The sequence below is a fragment of the Colletotrichum tamarilloi genome (genome assembly GCF_030869305.1).
Source record: "Colletotrichum tamarilloi strain Tom-12 chromosome Unknown Scaffold_80.1, whole genome shotgun sequence".
Lineage (NCBI taxonomy): Eukaryota > Fungi > Ascomycota > Sordariomycetes > Glomerellales > Glomerellaceae > Colletotrichum > Colletotrichum tamarilloi.
The window spans coordinates 70,729-92,562 of NW_026849463.1; the positions used below are offsets into that span (position 1 = coordinate 70,729).

At 53.7% G+C, this 21,834-nt stretch overlaps 7 protein-coding genes across 7 annotated transcripts; 4 read left to right on the forward strand and 3 right to left on the reverse strand.

Moving 5' to 3' along the window:
• Positions 1 to 389: 389 nt before the first annotated feature.
• On the reverse strand, positions 390 to 1,391 carry CTAM01_12659 (uncharacterized protein; the record flags this gene model as incomplete). The annotated part of the gene is made up of 3 exons (XM_060528664.1): positions 390 to 729; positions 930 to 1,247; positions 1,306 to 1,391. The coding sequence occupies 3 exons, from the start codon at positions 1,389 to 1,391 to the stop codon at positions 390 to 392; spliced, it is 744 nt and encodes a 247-aa protein (XP_060376694.1).
• A 3,258-nt stretch (positions 1,392 to 4,649) lies between these two features.
• CTAM01_12660 (Hst3 protein) lies at positions 4,650 to 7,961 on the reverse strand (the record flags this gene model as incomplete). Its single annotated transcript, XM_060528665.1, has 2 exons — positions 4,650 to 7,781; positions 7,836 to 7,961. The coding sequence occupies 2 exons, from the start codon at positions 7,959 to 7,961 to the stop codon at positions 4,650 to 4,652; spliced, it is 3,258 nt and encodes a 1,085-aa protein (XP_060376695.1).
• Positions 7,962 to 10,577: 2,616 nt separating this feature from the next.
• CTAM01_12661 (uncharacterized protein) lies at positions 10,578 to 11,544 on the forward strand (the record flags this gene model as incomplete). Its single annotated transcript, XM_060528666.1, has 3 exons — positions 10,578 to 10,828; positions 10,885 to 11,253; positions 11,307 to 11,544. 3 exons carry the CDS (start codon positions 10,578 to 10,580, stop codon positions 11,542 to 11,544), a joined length of 858 nt encoding a protein of 285 aa, XP_060376696.1.
• A 387-nt stretch (positions 11,545 to 11,931) lies between these two features.
• CTAM01_12662 (sugar porter family MFS transporter) lies at positions 11,932 to 13,812 on the reverse strand (the record flags this gene model as incomplete). Its single annotated transcript, XM_060528667.1, has 5 exons — positions 11,932 to 12,923; positions 12,983 to 13,071; positions 13,133 to 13,151; positions 13,208 to 13,574; positions 13,627 to 13,812. 5 exons carry the CDS (start codon positions 13,810 to 13,812, stop codon positions 11,932 to 11,934), a joined length of 1,653 nt encoding a protein of 550 aa, XP_060376697.1.
• Positions 13,813 to 14,605: 793 nt separating this feature from the next.
• Positions 14,606 to 16,545, forward strand: CTAM01_12663 (ZnF3; the record flags this gene model as incomplete). Its single annotated transcript, XM_060528668.1, has 4 exons — positions 14,606 to 14,637; positions 14,713 to 15,141; positions 15,222 to 15,538; positions 15,590 to 16,545. 4 exons carry the CDS (start codon positions 14,606 to 14,608, stop codon positions 16,543 to 16,545), a joined length of 1,734 nt encoding a protein of 577 aa, XP_060376698.1.
• A 642-nt stretch (positions 16,546 to 17,187) lies between these two features.
• CTAM01_12664 (melibiase) lies at positions 17,188 to 18,881 on the forward strand (the record flags this gene model as incomplete). The annotated part of the gene is made up of 4 exons (XM_060528669.1): positions 17,188 to 17,286; positions 17,339 to 17,615; positions 17,680 to 17,891; positions 17,949 to 18,881. 4 exons carry the CDS (start codon positions 17,188 to 17,190, stop codon positions 18,879 to 18,881), a joined length of 1,521 nt encoding a protein of 506 aa, XP_060376699.1.
• Positions 18,882 to 19,306: 425 nt separating this feature from the next.
• On the forward strand, positions 19,307 to 19,747 carry CTAM01_12665 (uncharacterized protein; the record flags this gene model as incomplete). The annotated part of the gene is made up of 1 exon (XM_060528670.1): positions 19,307 to 19,747. The coding sequence occupies one exon, from the start codon at positions 19,307 to 19,309 to the stop codon at positions 19,745 to 19,747; it is 441 nt and encodes a 146-aa protein (XP_060376700.1).
• Between the last annotated feature and the right edge of the window lie 2,087 nt (positions 19,748 to 21,834).

A 21,834-nucleotide genomic window follows, 5' to 3' on the forward strand; every position in this document is an offset into this window, starting at 1 on the left:
CGATGAGGAGTGTCAGCAACGACCTGGCAAGCCGAGATGGATCGATTGAGATGTAAAAACCAAACGTGGACAGCTGCGTTCCCAAGGCGGACGAGGGTTGAGATATGACTGAGGACGAGGGCCTACAAGTCCAGAAATAGCGAGGCTTGGAAGAACCCTGAGGCGTTCGTGCGGGCGAGCCTATGACTTTGAAGTGGTGGGCACTTCTTCCAACTCGACAAGTACTCTTCAAGTACCCATCCTGTCCATCATGTAAGTCGTTCGCCTCTCCGTGGTCTTCCGCATCTTCCGTAGCCCCAGATTTTGGTATGCACCGAAGCATCCCCCCTGCAGGCAGAGCAACTCTGTCGATACTTCAGAATGCAAAACAATCCAGAACACGGCGCTTGTTAACGGAACGACAAAGGGAAAACAAGCCCCGTGTTGCTCAAGCTTTGACAAGATGTTTGAAGCGGCAGCAAGAGGAAAATCCGATCAGCCAGACGGGTCTCCTGAAGCGTCCAGGCGTGGGAGTTTTGGTACCATGTGTGGCAGAGAAGAAGGAGACTAAGGTAGGTAAGACGCTCCCACAAGTGCTTCGAGGAGCCAAAGCGCCATCCAGCGCAGGCAGAGAATGAGAGCTTGCGGTCCCAGCCCAGCGTCAAAGAGTCCGCTAGCGTCTTCAGGAGGGTGTCAAGAAGCACAGCGGCTCTATATGCGGAGACTTGTGATTCTTCAAGCGGACAATGCCTGCCGAGAAGCGCGAGAAGCCATTTGCCAATACGTCATGGAAATGCTCCGAAGAATTGCAGCTCGCACGGATGTATGGTAAATTTGGAAGGCAATTCGCAAAGTTTGGTGAACCGAAATCGCGCGGTAACCGTGTTCTCCATGAACAACGTTGAGGGTTCCCCAAACTGTGGTGATATTGACTAATGTTTTCCAGGGACCAAACACCAGCGGATGCCATGGAATCGCCGGATTCGGTGATGATCGACGACTTCAACGACCACATTGTTTTGTTGTCCATTGGTGTTGTCTTAAGTGAGACAGCAGGCAGTGTTGACCTGGCTAAGCCGGCGTGCCTGGTGAGTTGTGTCGATCGCTCGATCGAATTCTGGAGGGGAAGCGGCAATTGCGACTTCTCGATATGCCCACGTCTATTGCCTTTGCCGTGTGCGAAGGCCACTACGCGGCAAGACACAAATGTGTATGCTTTTGGATTGCCTCTTCTTTGTCGACGAGGGCGCGGGGGCGTCAAGCATTGGCTAAGGACCCCAGGCCGTTAGGAATGGGATAGGTAGAGGCTTGTCTGTCTCGCGTTACACCGGAGGTTGTGATCCGCGATCTCGATGACGAGAGTTGCCAACCCTATGTATGGATGGCTGACGACTCGGTTGAAAGTTTCCCATCAACCCATACTTGTCGAAGACACCATCAACAAGTCCAACTAGACGGGAGGGCGTGGGAAGGCATGGCCTCATGGTGCCTACCCTCGTGGTTCTGAAAGAACATGCGACAGGTGAGACTCGTGGCGTCCCAACGAGGCATCCCACACGGGGCGTATTCCTCGTAAGTACTCATATGCTTCGTATGCAGATATCCGTATGGTGAAATGCTAATCCATCTTGAATGGAGCTCTCCACAAGAGACAAGTGCCATGTGCCGGATGGGGAATGGAGCTCAGAAAGGAGCTTGTCCGGCTAAGCTCGAAAATGCCCAGATCAGGGTAGCAAACAGAGACACTACCTCCCATGCTTTGTGATGTTGATATTGTCAACTGATAGGATTTGGAGAAATATTCGCACTAGGTATAGTCTGTATGGGTAATTGAGGTAGTAAGCTGCGACAGAGCCCGGAGTCAGGGCCGAAGAGGAGACGGAAGCCGGCGAGGTGACACATTGCGGTCAAATGAAGTTGAAATTTGGTTACCTACGGCACCTTACCTTAGGTAAAGTAAGCTGGAACGGAACAAGGTTAACTGCGAGTTGGCCCGTGAGGCCAAGGGTTTGTGCAGTTTGTGCAGTGCAATGGCAGGCAGGGATCGCCATCAAGATCCAAGATCGTCCCTTCCTTCCTTGTCCTGCTCAGATGGATGAGCCAAGGTGAGCAGGTGCAGATGCAGGCGAGATCTGGACCACCTCACCTCAGGTACCTACATTAGAAAAGGAAGTAAGAGCTCGGTGAAGAAACGGAACGCCTTGACGCCACGTAAAGTACCTAGGGACCTATCCCAACAGCCACCAACGAGGCAGTTCCTGCCCGAGGGAATGGAACGGAACCTGGATGGCAATCTCGGCACAGGTAGCAGATAGCAGGTACCTACACATAAGTTTAGACAGAAGGAAGGCAGGTATTCGTAGCGGGGGAAGGTGGCTCGCTGCCTTACTAGGTACGTAGATAAGCGCCAATTTCCCCAGTTCCTGCCCCCGTCTGTGTTGGAGAAGGTGGAAGCCACCTGTGGAGGACGGGGCGCAAGTCCGGTGCTTCTAGCGGGATCCACCACCACCACTCCGCCCTTTCCTCCTGCTCCGGGAGCGAATGACGTCTCGGCTTCCACCAAGCTTTCTCGGTCAACGACTCCTCACCTCCCACACCTCCTTACCAATCATCAACAACACCATCTCGACTTTGCTTCACCACCAACCACTCGACACCCTCTTACACACCCTCCGGCTTTTCCAGCTTCCCCCAAAAACGCCACCGCTCTTTCCTCGCCCGCTGCTTCTTCGCCAAACACTTTCCTTTTGTCCCGTGTCTCATGTGTTCCAGCAAGCTCCAGCTTCAATCTTTCTAGGTTCGGTTGTCTTATGGGCTAGGATGATATAGTCTGGAAGCTCGCTCGCTCGCTCAAGGGACAGTCTTCCGGAAACGCAAAAGCTCGAACCATGGCAGCCACCAGCAGAACTGCCTGACGAACCACCACGTGTATCTGATGTGGTACAATAACGTCTCCGGCATGTTCAGCAGTTTTCCTGGCAATCAACATCCAGTCAAAAACATCTGGCTACTTTTCGTTCCATTATCGACAGGTGGAGCACGAAGTAAGCTTGGAGAAAGTCGCCTAGTCATCTGCCATGCTTGCCTGGCCCGACGAGCTGGAGACTCTTTCGGGCTACTGGGATAACTATCCTATTCGCGCCCTTGAGATGCTTTATTGTGGATTGTTTCTTTCCGCTCTCGCTCTTAGGCAAGTCATGGTTCAGGAACCCAAAGGCTGTGGCAGAACCTTGCCCTGGATGGCGTGATAGCTGATGGCCGCTTCGAATCAATATGCAAGGCTCGGCACTCGAAGCGGGCAGACCGACTGGATACACATCCAGGCCTAAGGTTCAAGGAAACTTTACGCACCCTTCGTAAAGGTTGCGAACCCGAAGGCTGAAGGTTCTGGACCCTTTATGCGCTTCCACACGCAGCATCAAGCGGCTAATGTGAGCTTTCGCCTCTCGAAACATCTTTCTGTTGGCCCATCATGAGGCTGCAGATGCGGAGCTGAAATCTGCCAGAACGTGCGCCGGCCGAGCCTACTGCACTCTCGGCCCACGATTCGTGTCACCGACTTGAAGAATACCCCAGGCTTCCATGCCGAACTTCAGCCGCACCGCGATCTCACGGATGTTGTTCGTGTCTCGGAGAATACACATCGTACATGAGTCCCAAAGCTCGCATCTCTCGTGATCCCCGCTTGGTATCAATGCGTTCGCCAGAGCCCTTACTTAAGTCGTAAGGCAGCTGGTCGGGGTCTACTCCGTCTGCCCGCGATGGCTTAGCTACCACTTTGCGATCCAGCTTAAGCGGGATGTAACGGACCATCTGGCGCTCACTCACGACCTGCCAGATCCTTGGACTTTGACGGACCAGGGATCCCTGAAGGTAGGGCTCGCCATCGCAGAGATACCGACTGTTTGGTTCTCACACGCGTGTGATATCGTCGTCTTGGAGTGGCAACAAGATTGGCGCCCATTGCCTTGCAGACTATTGACTGCTAAGTGGTTCCAGACAGCCTAAACCCCATATTAGCGCGCCATTCTTCAACAACTTGCAGTTGGCAGCCAGTTGTGTTATCTCTGACAAGAGAGTGACAACCAAGTGACCTGCAATGTTCAACGACACGTACCTAAAAGTACGGACCTGACGCCCAGCCTCATAAGCTCCTCCACGTGGACCTGCGACACTGGCACCAAGCCCTAGAAGAAACACTTTTCTTGTTCCCAGAGAAGATCAAGGGCCCAAACAACAAGAAAAACAAAACCTGACTCGCCCGCTAGGCTTGTATGTTTTTTTTTTCTGCGCTTGGGCATGTACAGCGTCCCGACTTGGGACTAGCCTTCTCGAACAACGGCACGCCAGATCGCACGCAAAGCTCTGTTCGCAATGCAGACGATGGATGCCCTACTGCAGGGCCCTGGACTGGGCGTAGCGTCAAGACCCTCGGTCTAGAGTCTTACGAGATCATCTGTCACGGGTTGTGAAAGAGTACGGTTGCGGACGAGTCAAGAATGTCTGTGAAGAGTCACGAACCATACATGTCGATTGCACCTCGATTTTGGAGTACGGTATACGAAATACAGTCCACCGCGGGGGTATAATTCAGCGCTTCCTCTATCCATAAACTATATGTAATGCTCTCTCCGTATCGGAGAGTGTGTTTGCTGCAGTGACCCAGACACTTATCCTTGCTTGAGATCCTGCAACGCCATAGCGGCGTCTGCATCCTTGTTGGATTTTCTTTCGGCCTTGGTGGGCTTGAAACCATGGCTTTGAGGAGGGGTCCATTCCGGGGCCTGGATGAGTCGTAACAAGAGGGGATCTGACAGAAAGAAAGGGTTCGCCATGCGTGTGTCGACCCGGGTCTGCGTGTTGGGCGAGATGGCTGACAGGGGACCTGCAGGGGAGCTAAGAGGCTCCAATGGTTGAGGCTTCGACGGCGTGGCGGCGGGCGCCTTGGTTGTCTGAAGTGGTGGCAACCTGAGCGAGTCCATGGATGGACGCTGGATGTCGGAGAGAATCTTGGGCGACACAATGACCGGCCTCTCTTTGGCGTGTGATGCCTTGATCTTGCGTGGAGTCGGTTGTGGGAGTGCTTTGGCAGCGACTGGCCGTGGCATACCGGGCACGAAAATCTCCTCGCCATCAATCGTCTTTCGCTTCCGCATTCGAGGATTGAGTTTGACAGCGGCAAAGATTGAGCTTTCCACTGAGTCCGACATGGCCACTTGCGCACCGGCACCCTCGTTTTGAGCCAACTCTGTCTGGCCAGTCTCCTGCCCAACCTGTGCCATCATTGGTCTTAGCTCGAGGCTCTTTTCTGTTTGGTCTGAAAGAACAGGAGCCGGTCGTGACAGAGCAGCCGGTGCTGACTTTCTCGATCTCCTCATCTTTGGCTTTTCGACACGTAAGGCCGTAGGGGATGTTGATGTCGTCGGAGTCATGCTGCCGACGATGCGGCGAAGTTCAGCCATCACCTTCCATGTCACCCAAGCAGCGCTCGTTCTGTCATCACGGACTGCCATTGGCCTCTGGGGTGTAGATTTGGGAGGAGCAGCAACCTCCAGCGGCATCGTGAGAAGCTCGGTCTTCACTACCTTGTCAAGCTTCGGAGCTTTGCAAGCCTTCTCTTGCCTCGCTGTCGTCACTGATCGAGAGTCGTGCGACAACTCTGCCGGCAAACCTGGGGCTGAATCGGTAGACGGTTTCGCTTGTGGCTTTGCTGATGGTTTCGCAGCATCCACCTTGGGCTTCTCTTCTGTAGAGCTCTGACGTTTCTTCGTCTTTTCGCTGCTCTCCTTCTTTTTCTTTGGTAATTTGGTGCCGGGCGGCAGCCAAAGCAAGGGCACTCTCTCCTTCAGGTTGGCAACCCATGCATCGCAGTCCCACTGTACCCAGTAGTCGATGATATCCCCCCACGAACTCTCCGGAGGCTTCGTAAAGTTGACAAAGACGACTTTGCCGCCCCTGTTGTGAATGGTCTTGGCGAACTCCCTGACAAGGATCTTCAGGCCATGGACTTTCAGTGACGTGCCGAGAATGAGAAGCAGATCCGGGGACAATCCCAAGTCATGGGTGACGATTGGTGAAATGAGGTGGGCGTTCGGGTGCTCTTCGCCGTAGAGGACGATATCTGGTCTCAGCTTGCCCACGCCTAACGCTCTCTTGCCCCTCTCTTGCCGTGCTGCCGTTGCTCCGGCACAATACGGGCATTCAGGCTGTCGCCCAGAGAGTGTCTCGTGTGATCTGTCGGCTTCATCCCAGTCGCAAATCTTGCCGCAGAGAAAACACCGAAGAGACTCTAGTGACCCGTGCAAGAAAACGCATTCCACGCCATTGGACTTCTTGTCAGCCTGTTGCTGGACCTGTGGCTCGGCCGACGGAGTCACTTCAGCCGAATCCGCGACACCGACCCCATCGGGCACTTTTGGTTCCTCCAAATCTTTCGAATCACTCGTTTCCGATGTTGCGGAGATAGACTCTGCGGAGCCTCCCGTTGCCGCCGTAGCCAAGACAGCCCCGACAGATTTCCTCGAGAAGCGACCCCGATGCCCCGGTCCGTCCTGGAGCGAGGTGGAAAGCCCAACCTTCTCCTCAATCTGGTCGATGTTTTGCGTATAGCATCGGACCAATTTCCCCCGATTGCGTAAATGCCCAATAAAGTGATGAGATTCCGTTGGCACGACGTCTTTCACCTTCTCTCGAAGCGTCGTAGCGAACGTGTAAAATACTGATGTCCTCAAGGGATCCGCCCATATAGAGGCATCGAATAGATCTCTGCCTTTGATGTTGGGCAAAGTCGACTTGCTAGGCTGTGAGGACGGAAGCGTTTCATCGGTTTCAGAAGATGCGGTGCTGCTAGCCGCACTCGATGTCTGCCGACTAGTTGACGATGAAGGCTCTTCAAAGGGGTCGAACAAAACTGGCGGAGGCGACGACAATGGCGAGGAACTGAAACCCATTGGTTGCTGTCGTAGAGTTGATCGTGTGAAGCGGCTCGCGTCTCTTAAGAAACTAGGCGTTTGCGGAAATGCACTAGGTGGCGATGACAGAGGCGAGGAGCTAAAGAAGAACCTCGAGGTTTTTGGCGTAACGTGAATCGTATTCCTCTCCTCCAGCTGCTCGCCATCCTTGGAGAACGTCGCCCTCGGCAGAGTCGGAATTGAAGTCGAACTGACGGCTTCGATGCTCCCCGAACCCTGCACAGAGGCAATGGTAGAAGTCAACAGAGACCTCTTGCGCATCTCAGCAGAGCTCGCCTGATAAGCGTTGGCTCGCTGGGCACACGGGCTTGCAGATCGTCCCCTCCTCCGAAGACAGCTGCGGGCAGCTCTGTCGCTGGGCGTTTGGTGTGCTTCCACCGAGCCTAGGTTTCTGCTGGTGGCCAGGTCCTTCCTGGGGCTTTCGTCTGGGGGCGAAGACTGAGCTCTTGCGCTCTTTCTTGAAGATCCGCTTAAGGTAGACCTGCCACCCAAAACGGGTGCATCATCGGTACTGGCACTCCTAGCATCGACGGTTGATTCCCTCGACCTCGCCCTAGTGATGGGCCCAGTAGACCTCGCCGTATTTGAGTCGGAGCCCTGCGAAGCGGATGCATGATTGCTTCCCTGAACTTGGGTCGAGTTTTGCGAGTCGTCGCTTAGGCAAATGCCGGAATCCTCGAACGAAAGTCTCCTCCGTTTCGCAGGCGGTTCCCGTTCCTCGCGAATGGCATCAGCTGGTCCAAAACTCCTCGGCTCGACCACGTCCACACGATTCGCGGCATCGAACTGGGCTTGAATCAGGGAGTAAAGCCCATTTTCGCTTCGGAAGTCCTAAGCATTACTTATTAGCATGGGTTGAGGAGCCATTCCGGCGTGGGTTCTTACAGGAATGCCCGAATTGGTACTGATGCCTGCGCCAGTAATGACCACAACCTTTCGTGCTTTGAAAAGAGAGTCGGCGATCCCTTGCAGAAGAACATCCTCTGTCGGGGTGACCTGGGTGGTAGGCATACTGAAGGCGTCCTAGAGTTGGCACATTGGACTTTCTGGAGTGGAGTTCGACACTGCTATTATGATGCTGATGGCCGAGGCGCGTCTGACAATCATGCGACTCGGGCGCCAGACTCCGCCAACATATATTCGGCGCGAGAGATAGAACGACTTGAATTTCGGATACCGGCTGTAGAGATTCGCTTGCTGTGAAGTCCAAATGCCTAGCGCCTCAGACGTATAGTGGCGTCTGGACCTACAAGCCCTTGCTTAACTCGGCTCAGCTGAGGAGGGCAGAGCTACCAGTCGATTGGACTTCTCAAGAGTTCGTCGGGAGAGACGCAAATGCTATATCTTCTCCAGCTTCCGGAATTTGAACGTGGTGGACAGCTGTGCAGTCTTCTTTGGGATCGTAGTCTCTGGCGACGCGGTGATGGAAGGGGTTGGTAGCGGTGCAGACGCGGTGGGCCGGAGGTGCCAGACCAGGGTTCGCGGTACCGGGACCTGCTCGACGAGTCTCGATGTCGGCGGCGTAGGTCAAAGAACGGAGTTGCCGTGTTCACTGTAGCCTCCGAATGTCCAATTGGCAGAACCGTGTCGATTCGCGAACTCGAGAAAAACGTGACTTCGAGGTTGTGGCGAGGCGACTGTCGAGGCCCAAGCTTGACATGAACAGACGCGTCTCAGAAGGTGCTCGGGAAGACCAAAGCTCGAAAGCTTAACCGCCAAGCTATAGATGCTGTCGACTGTTTGCGTTTTTGAGCGCAAGGCAGACGAAGATTGTTGCGGTCTGAAGAAATCGCCGGGTGGTCAATAGGGAGGAGCAATTGGGTAGTTTGACCACACGAAGGCGTGTTCAAGGTTCCCTGGTGAAGTCAGATGTTGTTTGTGAACCGCGACCGCCCCGAAGAATAAGACCCCAGCCAGCAAAGACGCCAACAGCTTAGCGTTAGCGGCCCAGATCGCTAACCTCACCTTAGTGAGATCACCGAGATCCACTACTGGGCGATAAAGATAAGGATGGTGTTATCGATAAGATTCTTCATCGGATAAGGAACCTGGGCACTTGGGAATTGTGCACTTCCCTCAACCCACGCACTCAATGACACTCACTCTCTTTCAGGTATTATTTACCAAGCTTCAATGAGTTTGCTAGTATCTTTCCAAATCGCTATCCATGTCTGAGATTGACAGAAGAAGGAGACGTTGGGGCGAGAGGGGAAGCAGTATAGCAGGCTGCGACGCACCAAACCTCAAGCTTAAGGTACCCAGAGCGAGTCAAAAACGCTGAGTTGCAGACCAACATCGCCATCAATTGTAGGTGCTATCGCTCTTACCTTAGTTTTCCATCCCGAAGCCAAATCAGAGAAAGGGTAACGCCTCTGCTCTACAACGCTTGGTTCAACGGCTGAACGTGGTCGATGTTGACATGAGTCCATGCCCTTGCCCATGCGCCGGGGTGTCAACACATTTGTCACCTGTCTACCGTCACTGCTGGAAACCTTGTTGACTCTCAGTCCTCTTTTACCGCTCAACTCTGGTGATGCTCTCATGAGGCTCGACGAGCACTTTGATCTAGGCCAAAGGCAATCTTCAGAGATTACAGAGTTTACGGAAGCCAGGCTACCGATAATATTGCATTGATGGCTGTCCATCCATGGGAAGTCTCTCTCATACGGGACCATCTCCACCGCAATCGCTAGACGACGATGAGCTTCACTAGCTATGCTATCTGCGGATCATCCATCACAACCGATCAGCCGTCTCGGCGTGGCATGATCGACATGGTACCCAGATTCACGTTCTTCTAGAAGCAAAAACTTGAGCGATGCGGGGAAATGACATCTCACCGGCAATGTGCTTAAGCCGTTGGATTGAGCGTCATGTAAATACATGAGACGAAGCCGGCAGGAGCACGGTACGCACTATCAACACACGCGCATTGTGAACAAGGTACACAGTCAACTACGCAAGGATCACGCTCTCATCTCATATTGCCGACAGCTGCCGGCTTCACCCATCTGATATTTCCGCTCCGTGAATATCACGAGACGTTGAGGGAGATGCCAGCGTTGTATGTATCGTCACTGAGACGGCTTCGTTTGATCTCCATCGCCCCGGCGCGCACCCTTGCGATAGTCCTGACAGGCGTCTTCACATCCGCCCATTGAGCCTCAGCCAACTGCCATTCACGTCAACCTAACCTTAATACTAGAAACTCCGCCCGTGTTCTCCCCGATCACACCGGCCTGAGAGGGAAACCTTCCTCGGTCTAGACCTTCTTTTAGTTGCCGTGTCTTGTTTGAAATCAGAACGGGACCTGGATGAGGGTCTAACAGGCCTCAGCTCGCTTGATGTCGAATCCAAAGACACGACGAACACGTTCCAAACTCTTGGCACGAGCGCATGAATCGCCGGCGATCGGTGCATCTCATGGTCCCTCCGGGCCGGAGACACTAGCCAGCAAGTAAGTGGTTGAATGACTTACTTAAAGGCTGTCCTCGTGCCGCTTTGAATTTTGCACGTCGCGATCTCATGGTGTTATTCTTAATTGCTCAATGTCAGCTCGTTTCTTTCCATTGTAAATCTATCGGTTCACTCTTTCGATCTAGGCTGGTCCAACGTCACTTCTCCATCATGCAGTACTACAAGTCATTCACTCTTCTCTCGTTTGCCTCAGTGGCAGTGGCTCAGCAATGTACTCTGCAATTTGACGGCAGAGTTGCAACCGGAACCGAGGCAGAAGCGTTCGATGCTGAGAACAATCTCTTCAGTCCTCAGAATGTCTTTGGAGCCGGCTTGAGCTTCAGCAAAGTGTTGCAATTGCCTAATGAAGCCAGCTCGCCATTCGACGGCAACGATAACGTTCCCCTTGAAGTCACAATCAGGTCAGCTTTAGCCCCAGCGGATCATCATAGGTATGTTCAGCTAACGGCTATACTAGCGATCAGTCAATCTTCAACAAACAGACAGCTTTCCGTCGCGCTGAGCTCATCCCATCATCCAACACGGGAACGGATGAGTCGACGACTGGCATCAAGACGTTGCATTTCAGTCTCTCGAAAGATGTCCAGCGTCCTCTCAATCTCTCGCACGAGTATCAGCTAGCTTTCCTGGAGAGTAATGATTTCAGCACAAATCAAGTTGTGCTCAAGACCGGCACCATCCTCGGCGGCGACGCAACGGTCGACCCAGATACACTGCAACTCTTTGGCAATGTCAACACCAAGCCGGCACCTACTGTCCTATTCAGCACTCCCTTCGCGGAGAACACCATTCATAACTTTGCTGTGACCATGGATTTCACCGCAAAGTGAGTCCTTTCTGAGCCTGAAGTGCGTTATAGGATACTAACACTTCGTTCAGCACGGTCCAGGTATTCTACTCGACCGATAACAACGACTTGGAGGCACAGGGGGAACCCCAGATCAACGATATCAAGGGTCAAGGTCAATACCACTTTGGTATTTTGAAGAAGCCCGTCGGAGGTCAGGGCGATATCACCAAGAATGGTTTTCAGCCGGACGGCATCGATGAGGGCATTGTCTACAGCGGCATCTTCCAGGAGGACAGCACCAACGGCTGCATCAGCCTGGCTCCTTAAGCTGTCTTCATTGAGCATGGCCAACTTTGTAGGGCCTTGGAGGACGCCTCAGATCCTACTATGATATATTGGAAGCTTTGTGGTGCAAAGATTTTGACAAAGTGCGCACATAGTGGTACAATGAATTGGTGCAACTATCCTGGGGTCCGTCTTACTATAACCTGGGATGGCACGTCAGTGGATAGCAGGAAGCAGACTATGATTTCTTACGAAGATACTTTTACATCATGCATGAAAGTGGGCTACGATGAGAGATTTGATTTAGTAGAAATAATCGATTAGACTGGAGCAATGTTGATTAAGCCTCTTTACTGAACAGTACTTGGAAGGATTTGCTCCTGCCCAAAAGACCTAAGTTCATTAAGCGTGATCAAAGTTCTCATTCGACTATGCCTCCTGATGGCTCACCGTAGCAGCCAGTTTCTCATGACGGTTGGCGACCTCTTCCAGCTGCGGGCGTAGAGAGTCAGCCGCCTCTTGCGAAAAGTGACGAGCGCCAACACGGTGCTCAAAGAGCAAGTCAATCTCCGAGTATGTAAGACCAAAGGGCTCCGGAAGACGGAAAAAGGTCCACGTAAGGAAAAGCACAGTGATTCCGGCCCAGAAGAAGCCGCCTCTGGCTCCCCAGTTCCAGTCATTCTTGCCCACAATCTTTGGCTGCAGCGCGTTGACGATGAAGCCTCCGCAATTGTAAAAGGCGCGAGAAAGGGCGACTGTCTTGACACGAAGACGGGTAGATGGCATCTCCGCGACCAAGGTATAGCATGAGGGACCGACGCTGAGCTGGAAGGAGAAGAGCATCACGATGATGAGGGCTCCCACGGCCCATGACCGCGCTGGTAACCCAGCAGCGTCCTGCGGAATACCGATGCCACCGATGACGACGAGAATCACAAACATGGCCGATAGACCAGCCAGGTACAGAGTGCGACGGCCGATGTGAGTCATGATGTACCAGGCAATGATACAACCAATGAGACCGATGCAGTTCTGGACCAAACTCATCGTGAACCCATTCTCGGAACTGAGGCCGGCGTTGATCATGAACTGCGTGCCGTAGCCCATGAACGGCACGCCGCAGAAAGACTGCGTCAGCCATACCATGCACGCAATTTCGGTGCGGCGAAGGTCGACACCGCGGAAGCAGTCCCAGTAGTGAGCGCCCGAACTGACCTCGATCTCAAACTGGTTCGTCACACGCATCATCTCGATGTGGGCGTCGAGGTCAAAGTCAATGTCACTCTTTGGAGAGGTAAGCTTGCGGATTGCTTCGCGCGCGTCCTCGAGGCGGTTTTGGCGGACAAGCCACCATGGACTTTCGGGGGCGAAGAGCGTGCCGATGATGATGGGTACGGGCCAGACCCATTGGATCGCAAATGCTGCGATGAGTTCGAGTCAATGATTTCTCACAACGGTAAGGCCAATTGGGTTGTCTTACGAATGCGGTATCCCCATTGATTGTCGATTTGCAAAAGCCCTCGAAGCATGCCACTGCTGATCAGCTGGCCGATGACCCAGCACATGTTTCTAGAGGTCTTTGTTAGTAATGCTGACAGACTCCTTGGGAAGAGGGTTCGATCAAACATACACCCAAGACGTCATGTATCCTGCCATTAAAGTTAATAAGTGAGTATAGCCAGATGTGCTCAGACAGACAACTAACCTCTGAGTGACATGGGGCAGATATCAGCCGCGTAGGTGACGGCGAGGGTTTGGAAGATACCCCAGGGGATGCCCTGAATCAAGGCTCCGGCCAAGAACATTGGGAGACCGTTGGAGAAGAAGGGGATGAACACGGCCCCGATCATGGCAACCATGGCGACAATCATGGTTTTCTTGTAGCCAATCCACTCGGTGATGATGCCATTGAGGATGAGACCAAGGATTGAGCCCGCCTGGGTGCCGTTGTTGATGATGGTTTGCCAGCGAGCCGAGACTAGAGGGTCGCCATTGGCATCGACTTGGTCGCCGTACCGCTTCATAAAAGCCGGAAAGGCGTAAAAGTTACTCATGAGGTTGGTATCATAGCCCTTGAAGAAGTCAGTCGCGCTCTTGCTTTAAACTACTCCAAGATTCTCATACCTCCATGATAATGGCTAGAGAGATGATGAAGGAAAAGAGAATCGCTTTCGGCCAGAAGCGAAACGAGTCCCTCACGCTCATCTGGCGCTCATTCTGCATGGCCGTGATGGCCTCACCAGGGTTGTTGTCATTATGGTGGCTGACGGTTGGCACCGCTTCGGCGCCCACAGTCTTTGTCTGAGCCATGCTGAAGACTCTTGCAAGAGAGCACCTGAAGCCTAGGCGACTACGAATGAGGTTATTCACAGAACCATCCACAACATGGGAACACAGGGTCGCATTTATAGAAAGTGAAGGCGGGGAAGCCGTTTGCAACCTACCATTACCACGGGACGACTTGAGGGACTTGGCGACTCTGAGAGTGCCAAACTCTGAAAGACCAATCCCAACATCAGATTAATCCGACCACTTTCACTTCAATGCCGAGGCAATGCGGAGAACCCCATGAAGATGAAGGGGACAACATTGGCAATCAGACGTTTCGAGGAACCAACGTGCCAACGTCGTACAACAAGTTCAAAGTCTGCTGTATCATATGAGGGTCCCATGGGGAATTCTCTGGGGTTGGGAGCAACGGGTCGGTCGAGACTTTTGGGGAAGCAAAGCGATGCGATCATTCGTCCAACAGCTTGTGGGTGTCACCGATCAGATGTCCAGGGCAAGGTTTGAGCGACTTTTCCGCACGTTTCCCGCCGCCTTTTCCCGATCCGTGGTAGACCGCCCGGCAGGGGAGGGGGTGTTCTTGAGTCTCTTGAGTCCCGGTCGAACCAACTCAGCCGGGTAACCACCGCGCGGTGGGATACAACCCCAGTCATCTTTGGAAGAAATCGGGACTCTTGACGGAGTATTGCGCTTCTTGCAGTTGCTCCTTGCAATCGCCCCATCTTCTTTGCTTCCTTTTCTTGCTGCGGACAAGACCACGACATATACGCAACCAAAGGGCGGTGTTCAGTCCGAGGGGATTCCCAGCCCCGCTGGCATGCGGAAACCCTCGGCTTGTGCTGCGTGCCGGTAACATACTCGTCCCATTTTGGACCTTTCATGCCACTTTCATGCCGTCTTGTGATCTGACGAGAAATATCCTAGGGCCCGCAGGCGTAAGTGTCAAACTCGCGAGGGCCTCATTGACTGCGTTTACTGCGACGAGAGGGGCATCAAATGCGATCAAAGACCGCCCGAGGGAGGCTACTATGAGCAACGAGAGAATCAGCGTAGAGAACGCCTGGTAGAAGAGCGGAACCTATCCGTACATCAGCAAAGTAGTCACAACGCAGCAGCCGAAAGTGCATCGTCTGCATCTCAAAGTGGTGGCTGGTGCACCCGTTGTGAGACCACTTCACATGCCGCCGCCGCACTGCCCAGTCTGCCGGTCCGGCTGGACCTCGTCAGACTCTACTTTGACTACATCCATGACCAGTTCCATTCCCTCTTCCATCGGCCGAGTTTCATTGAGGATGCGCTCGGCGACCGAGTGCACCACAGCATCCTCTTTGGTATCTGCGCGCTATCTGCGAGGTGCGTCTTTTCGTATGCTGCCAGGCAGGATAAGTGGACCCGATGAGATGGGATAAACCACAACTCTAATGATACCGTAGATTCTCAACCGACCCGGAGTTTGCAGATGTTGACCCTCGAGACAGAAGCCATGCTTACATACGAGCTGCCAAGGCACTTCTAAACCTACGTGATGTATCTCTCCCAACGATACAACTCTGCGTGTTGATAGGGGCAGCATTGACTGCCAATGGCGATGGAGAATCAGAAAACATCTACTACGGCGTCGCATGCCGCATGGCGCAGCTGCTGGACCTGCCAGGCAGACCGGCTACCAGTCTCTTGGAACGAGAGATCAACATACGGGGTATGATTGAGCCTCCATTTCCCATTGTTTACCCGTTGGCCACGTTCATCTGTAACTGTGTTATGCAAGGCACGAACTCAAAGCTGACAGGTCGGTTCCCAGTCTGGTGGTCGCTCTGCATGATCGACGTGTGGTCCTCCACTGCGGTGAAGTTACCCAAGCTGCTCCCGGCGAGATCCGATATCCCCTTGCCGATGGACGATCTACCGTTTCTCTCGTTGAGCCGCAGCGGATCCGGAGTAACGGGTACGGCATCGGCCGCCCAAAGCTCTCAACTCCTCTCGCAGATGGTGAGACTCAACAGGATCCTGTTGGATGTCAACGACTTTAACCAGCGTTGCGTTGCGGATAATCCTACCTGGGATGTCCTCGAGGAGGGCGTTGAGTCTCTAAGCATAAGAATGGAAGACTGGCTCGCCGCACTCCCGACGAATATGCGTGATACCCCGGAAAACTTTGCCTGGTTTGCGGCCCGGGGCCAGGGCCGGACATTTGCGGCCGTTTACCTAGGCTACTACCACTTTGGCCAGCTCTTGTATTACCAGTTTCTCTATGGCGCGGCGACGACGACAGCCATCAACCCCACTGCCTCAGCCTCTGTCGCAAGGAGGGACTCGTACGCGAAGCGCTGCAAGGAACACGCGGCTCGGTTATGTGACATGGTCTACCGCGCCCAGACAACAGCCGGGTCGGACGTGCGGTACACGATGACGGCGCATGTACTCGTCATTGCGTCGACGGTACAGATTCACACACTCTTGTCCAGTGGGGATGAGGCGGATATCAGTGTGGCTCGGAGGCGCCTGGAGAGAAATTTCGAGTTGCTGATGCAGCTACGGTGTTACTGGCCTACTACTGACCGGGCCATCAGCCGTCTAAGAGCATTCCATCAGACGGCACGTACGAGCATCGACACGAGTTTCGTTCTGGACCGTTGGATGTTGAGGTTCCTGGTTGAGTTCGCGGAGCCAATGGAAGAAAAGGAACGCGGAGACGGGGAGGCGATGGAGTCATTGTGGATGGACGGGCCCCCGGTGAGGGGAGCCGGACCTGTGTAGCGTAGCTGGGGAACCGCTTCCGGACTCTTGGCCCGGTGATGGAGACAATTATGTCAATGCAGTGGACTTGGATAGTATGTTTGCTGCAACATGTGACAGGCAAAGCAACTCGCAAAGCCGCTCATCTTCGTGACAGGGGTAAGTCGCGATGTTCTGACTCCGAGAAATACACCGTTCAACCAACACATCTTCTGCCCAGTAGCGGGGTACGTCTTGGCCTCCGTTGATGTCTCCTCTCCGGCCGGTGATTTTCGTCCCATCGGCGTCCAGGCCGGTTGACTGACGGGTGAGCCTGCATGACTCGGGAGGGTTGTTGCTGCAACACTGCGGAGAAGAGGCGGGAAACTCGACGACTTTTCCGCCCCTTGTTCGTCTTGGCTTGACCTCACCGTCTGATGTCGACCCCTCTAAGCCCCTCACTTTGGCAGCGGGAACGGGCATCCTGTAAGTCGGAGAGCAACGCATGAGAACGAACGTGCGATGGCCACGATGGCGGGGTTGAATGGATCTACGATGCCACTTTTCTCCATGCTATGATCTGTATAAGAAGGTGCCGACATTGAGTTCTCGTCGCCCCTATCAGAGTCTTGAGAGTGAGGCAGAGACTGTTTTCGGTTCTGCCGCCCGAACTTTGAATACAAGATGTCATATAAATCGCTCAGTCTTGCGGCCGCGATCGCAACCGCTGGACGAGTTGCCGCTCTCAGCAATGGACTGGCCGATACACCTCCGATGGGCTGGGTAAGTTACAAGAACCTGCTCGGAAGTGTTGACTTCAACTTACAATCATCAGAACAACTGGAATGCCTTCGCATGCGATGTTTCCGAAGACCTCCTCCTGGGCACATCAGAGCGTGTCGTCAGTCTGGGCCTCCGTGATCTGGGCTACAATCACGTAGTACTGGATGACTGCTGGCAAGATGAGAATGGTCGCGATGCCAAGGGAAAGCTCCAGCCAAATCTTGCAAAGTTTCCTAACGGACTGAAATACGTCTCGGACCATCTTCACAGCCAGGGACTCAAATATGGCATGTACTCGAGTGCTGGCGAGATGACTTGTGCCAGATTTGGTGAGTATTTCATTTTCACTTCTATCACGATGGTGCTTTGATGAACAATACTGACGCAAGGCAGCGGGCTCTCTCGATCATGAACACGACGATGCTCAGAGCTTCGCGTCATGGGGCGTCGACTTTCTCAAATACGACAATTGCTACCATATGGGCCGCATGGGAACACCGCAAATCTCCTTCAACAGGTTCAAAGTCATGGCTGATGCCCTCAACGCAACGGGCCGTCCCATCGCCCTAAGTCTCTGCAACTGGGGCGAAGACTACGTTCACACAGTTCGCTACCATCTCATGTCTATGACTTCTGTATTTGTTTTACTGACACTCTAGCAGTGGGGAATGTCCATCTCAAACGCATGGCGCATGTCAGGCGACATCTACGACGCCTTCACCCGTCCCGACGACCTCTGCAGTTGCAACCAGGCCTCGGACCCCTTCTGCGTCGCGCCAGGAACCCACTGCTCCGTCCTCTTCATCATCAACCGCGTCGCCACCTTCGCCGACCGCGGCATCCCCGGCGGCTGGAACGACCTCGACATGCTCGAGGTCGGCCAGGGCGGCATGACGGACGAGGAGTACAAGGCGCATTTCGCCCTCTGGGCCGCCCTCAAGTCGCCGCTGATGCTCGGCAACGATCTGCGGGATATGCCCGCCGAGGCGCTAAGTATTGTCAACAACCCGGCCATCATCGCCATCAGTCAGGATCCTCACGGCCGCAGCGCGTTGAGGGTGAGGAGGGATGTTGGAGGGGATCTGGTTCCGGACGAGTTTGGCGTTGCTGAAGCACAGGTCTGGAGTGGGCGGTTGGAGAACGGAGACCAGGTCGTCATCTTGCTCAACGCCGCCGGCGCGGATATTGAAATGAAGTCCTCGCTCGCGGAGATCTTCGTGGCAGATGGGCCTGGTGGCTCGGCGCCGCAGGTCAAGTCTAAATGGGCTGTTCACGATCTCTGGGCCGATAGGATGCCTACGGAGACGGCAGAGTCGTTATTCGCAGCCGAGAGCCACGACGCGCGGGCCAAGATTCTACGGGATGCCGAATGGTATAATGCTACCGAGACGCCTTATGCCCTCGGTCTAGAGAAGGAGGACCCGAGGCTGTTTGGCCAAAAGATTGGCGAAGTCGAGGCAAGAGGCGTGTTGAAGGCTTCGGTGCCCAGCCATGCGGCCAAGGTATTCCGTTTACGGAGAATCGCGCAACCTGGAGATGGCTTCAAGACTAAGAGTCATGACCGTACGCAAAGAGCTGTGAAGGACGAACTTTGAAGTGACTTGGAACCTTCAACGTGGAAGCTGAGGAAAACTTGGATGATTGGAAACGGCAGCGATCGCTCTATTATGATCATCGAGGTGGAAATGGATCAAGATGTGGGATGAACATCAATCCTGTGAAATATAATTGCGTTTATAGAGGGATAAGAGTATTTCAAACGAGAAGAGGAAATTAGAAAGCGGATTCTGATAAACCTAGAAGGTCATTTAACGTCATCTTTATTCCTCAAAACTCCCTGGCAGGTGACATCGTCGAATCTCAAAAGCCAACACATCTTTCAGTAATGAGTGAAATCAAGTAAAGAATCTATGAACTATTTGGAATTTCACTTCAAGGTCAGGAGAAAATTGCAAATAGGGGCCACGAGGTGATTGTTCCCTCGACGAAGTAAGTAAGCAACGTCTTCATCTACCACGCGATGCAAGGCAACACCAGATCGCTTTGGATATTCACGGCGATTTCAACATCAAGCCCAGCTCTTCCCCTATCAGACGACAATGACCTCAAAAATCAACAGACACCAACCAAGAGAAACGTCCACAGAGATTGCCTTGATTCAACTTCCGCCACAGACGCAGTCGTATCGGGCTCGGACCGGCACATACGGACTCACCCAAGCCTCCAGGCGTCGCCGCTGCGAGACAACATCTACGACATACTCCAGGAGCCCAAAGCTAAAGCCCAACAAACAACACCCTTTCCGAGACAACCTGACTATCCAGCAGAGACCACAGAAGCCCCGCGTAGGGAGCCAATATCACTCCGATCATGTCCGGGGCCTCTGTTGACCCCCTCTTCACCTGACTCTGAGCTACAATTTCCAAACTCACCTGTAACCCTGCGACCCGATTCACCGTGATGAACAATGCCATTATCAAGAAAGGCAAGGCAAGAACAGGCGAAGTGCGCGTCGATATGATCCGGGGTGCAATGGACATGGTACTCTACGGAGACTCCAAGGAAGCTATTCCCTCTCTCGCTTTCTTTCTTGCGTCTTCCTTAGACCCAATTTGACGGAACAGCCTACATGTATTGTGGGACGAGCGTGATCCGAGCCCCTGATCCGCCGAGCATCCGGACTCGCCTATTCAAGCATGTCGTGTCTCGATGCCGAAGCGCCCCCGGACAAAAGTCGTCACGTCGTCCCTCCTCCAGGGGCCTCCAGAGAAAGAGGAGAGAGGTCCGTTGTCAGAGGATGAAAGGTCGGCCGAGGTGAGCGGTAAATCCCCCCCCGGGTTCGTCGATGTTCATCCCTCGACCACTCGCCCAGTCAGCCCTGGCGATTTCGATCGATTGGAAACCGCGGAGTTGATGGAGCCGGATCGGCATCCTGATATGGGAACATCATAGCCATGAAACGTTCCATGGAAAGATCTCACAGTAAAGTGCCGTCACTGGAGACGAAAAAGTCATGGGCTGTTGCTAGGTTTCCTGGAAAGAATACTTCCATAGGTTTTCAATCTAGAGCCATGTCGCGCTCGAGGGGGGTACATGTCGTTGAGCCACGATACGGACGAGCTGCAGTCGATGTCCCTGATCAAGTGTCACCCGCAAAAGTGCCTGGCCGTTCAGTCGACAGCTGAAGTAACGAGTCAGCCCCTCTTTCCAAGAAAAGCCACAACCCTGAGGAGAATTTGTCAACAGGCCTTGCAGATGTGAGGAGCGTCTGATCTGCTGAGAAGCCAAGCAAACTAAAGAGGCTGCAAGATGTGGCCCGAGGCGTTGCAGTAACATAAGGTAGCTGCTTTCTTCACACCCCACGCCCCCCCTTGGGCTCCCCACTGAGCTTCGCAAATACTGCGCCTCGAGTTGGTCTATGATCAACTCCCTGCTCTGTGGAAGGTCACAGTTCTCGGGTACATCCGTACATGAGGAGAAGGAGGGAGGGAGGGACAAGGAGCGAGAGAAAAGAAACCAGGAGTGGGATCGCCGCGAGGGCACAGCAGAACGCCTCACTCCCTCGGGGCTTAGGTGGTCATAAGAGGTTGGACCAATAGAGGACCTTTACGAGCGAGACTGACTCTGATCGAGACCTGCAGGGTGTTGGTGACATGCCTGGCCGAGAGATTGGTGGTAGAGCCCAGAGGGCTGTTGTGAGAGCCACGGTGATCCATGCTATACTTTAGACCACCAAAGAGCCGATTGCGCTACAGAGGACAGTGATACCTCGTATGAGTTAGCAGGCAGGGAAAGGCGCGATGGTGAGGTACGAAGGTCGTGCGGTTTGGGATTGAGTGGCATGCCTTGCAGCAATGTCGTCAGACTCGTATCTTCCCTGGAGAACATCGCTCAAGCCGTCGTGCTGGGACCGAACCGTTGTGCAGAGTCTCCATCCAGGTCATGCAGCCAAAAGGAAGCCAGAAAAAGCATGTAATACTGTGCAGTATAATTAGGTTACCCGGACTCAGTCTGTTCGAAGGACGCGTCAAATTAGGAAGCGCCATCGCGTACTCCGTAGATCCCGTTGTTCGTTTGGTGTCATCCAGCCCCCACCCAGCAGGGAGGCAGTGGGAGGGCTACCGAGCGCGGTTTGCGCCTCAGCTAGGCATGCCACCTTGGGTCTAAGAAAGAGTAGACGTGTGTGTTGAGTTGGTGTCCGACTTTGTATTCCCCGCCCTCGGATGTCGCGCTGAGCAGCTGGGGCGGCAGACTGGCTCAAGGGGACCCGTACCACGGATCTTGGGTAGATATTCCTGGTCTCGATTCTCCAGTCTATATTGAGGAGCGGCAACCATCTGTTCCGTCATCGGATGTGAACCATCAGCCAGACACGGCCGCAGGGTCAGGTTGGCAGTCGATGAAGGTGGAGTATGCGTGAAGCGCGGCAAGCAAGGACCGTATGTTCAAGCTCTTTGCATCATCTGATGAACATACTTGCTCGAGATGATGCAGCTTCCCACCGCTCTCTGCCATAAACCTGTGTCGGTGTACGGGAACATGCAGATG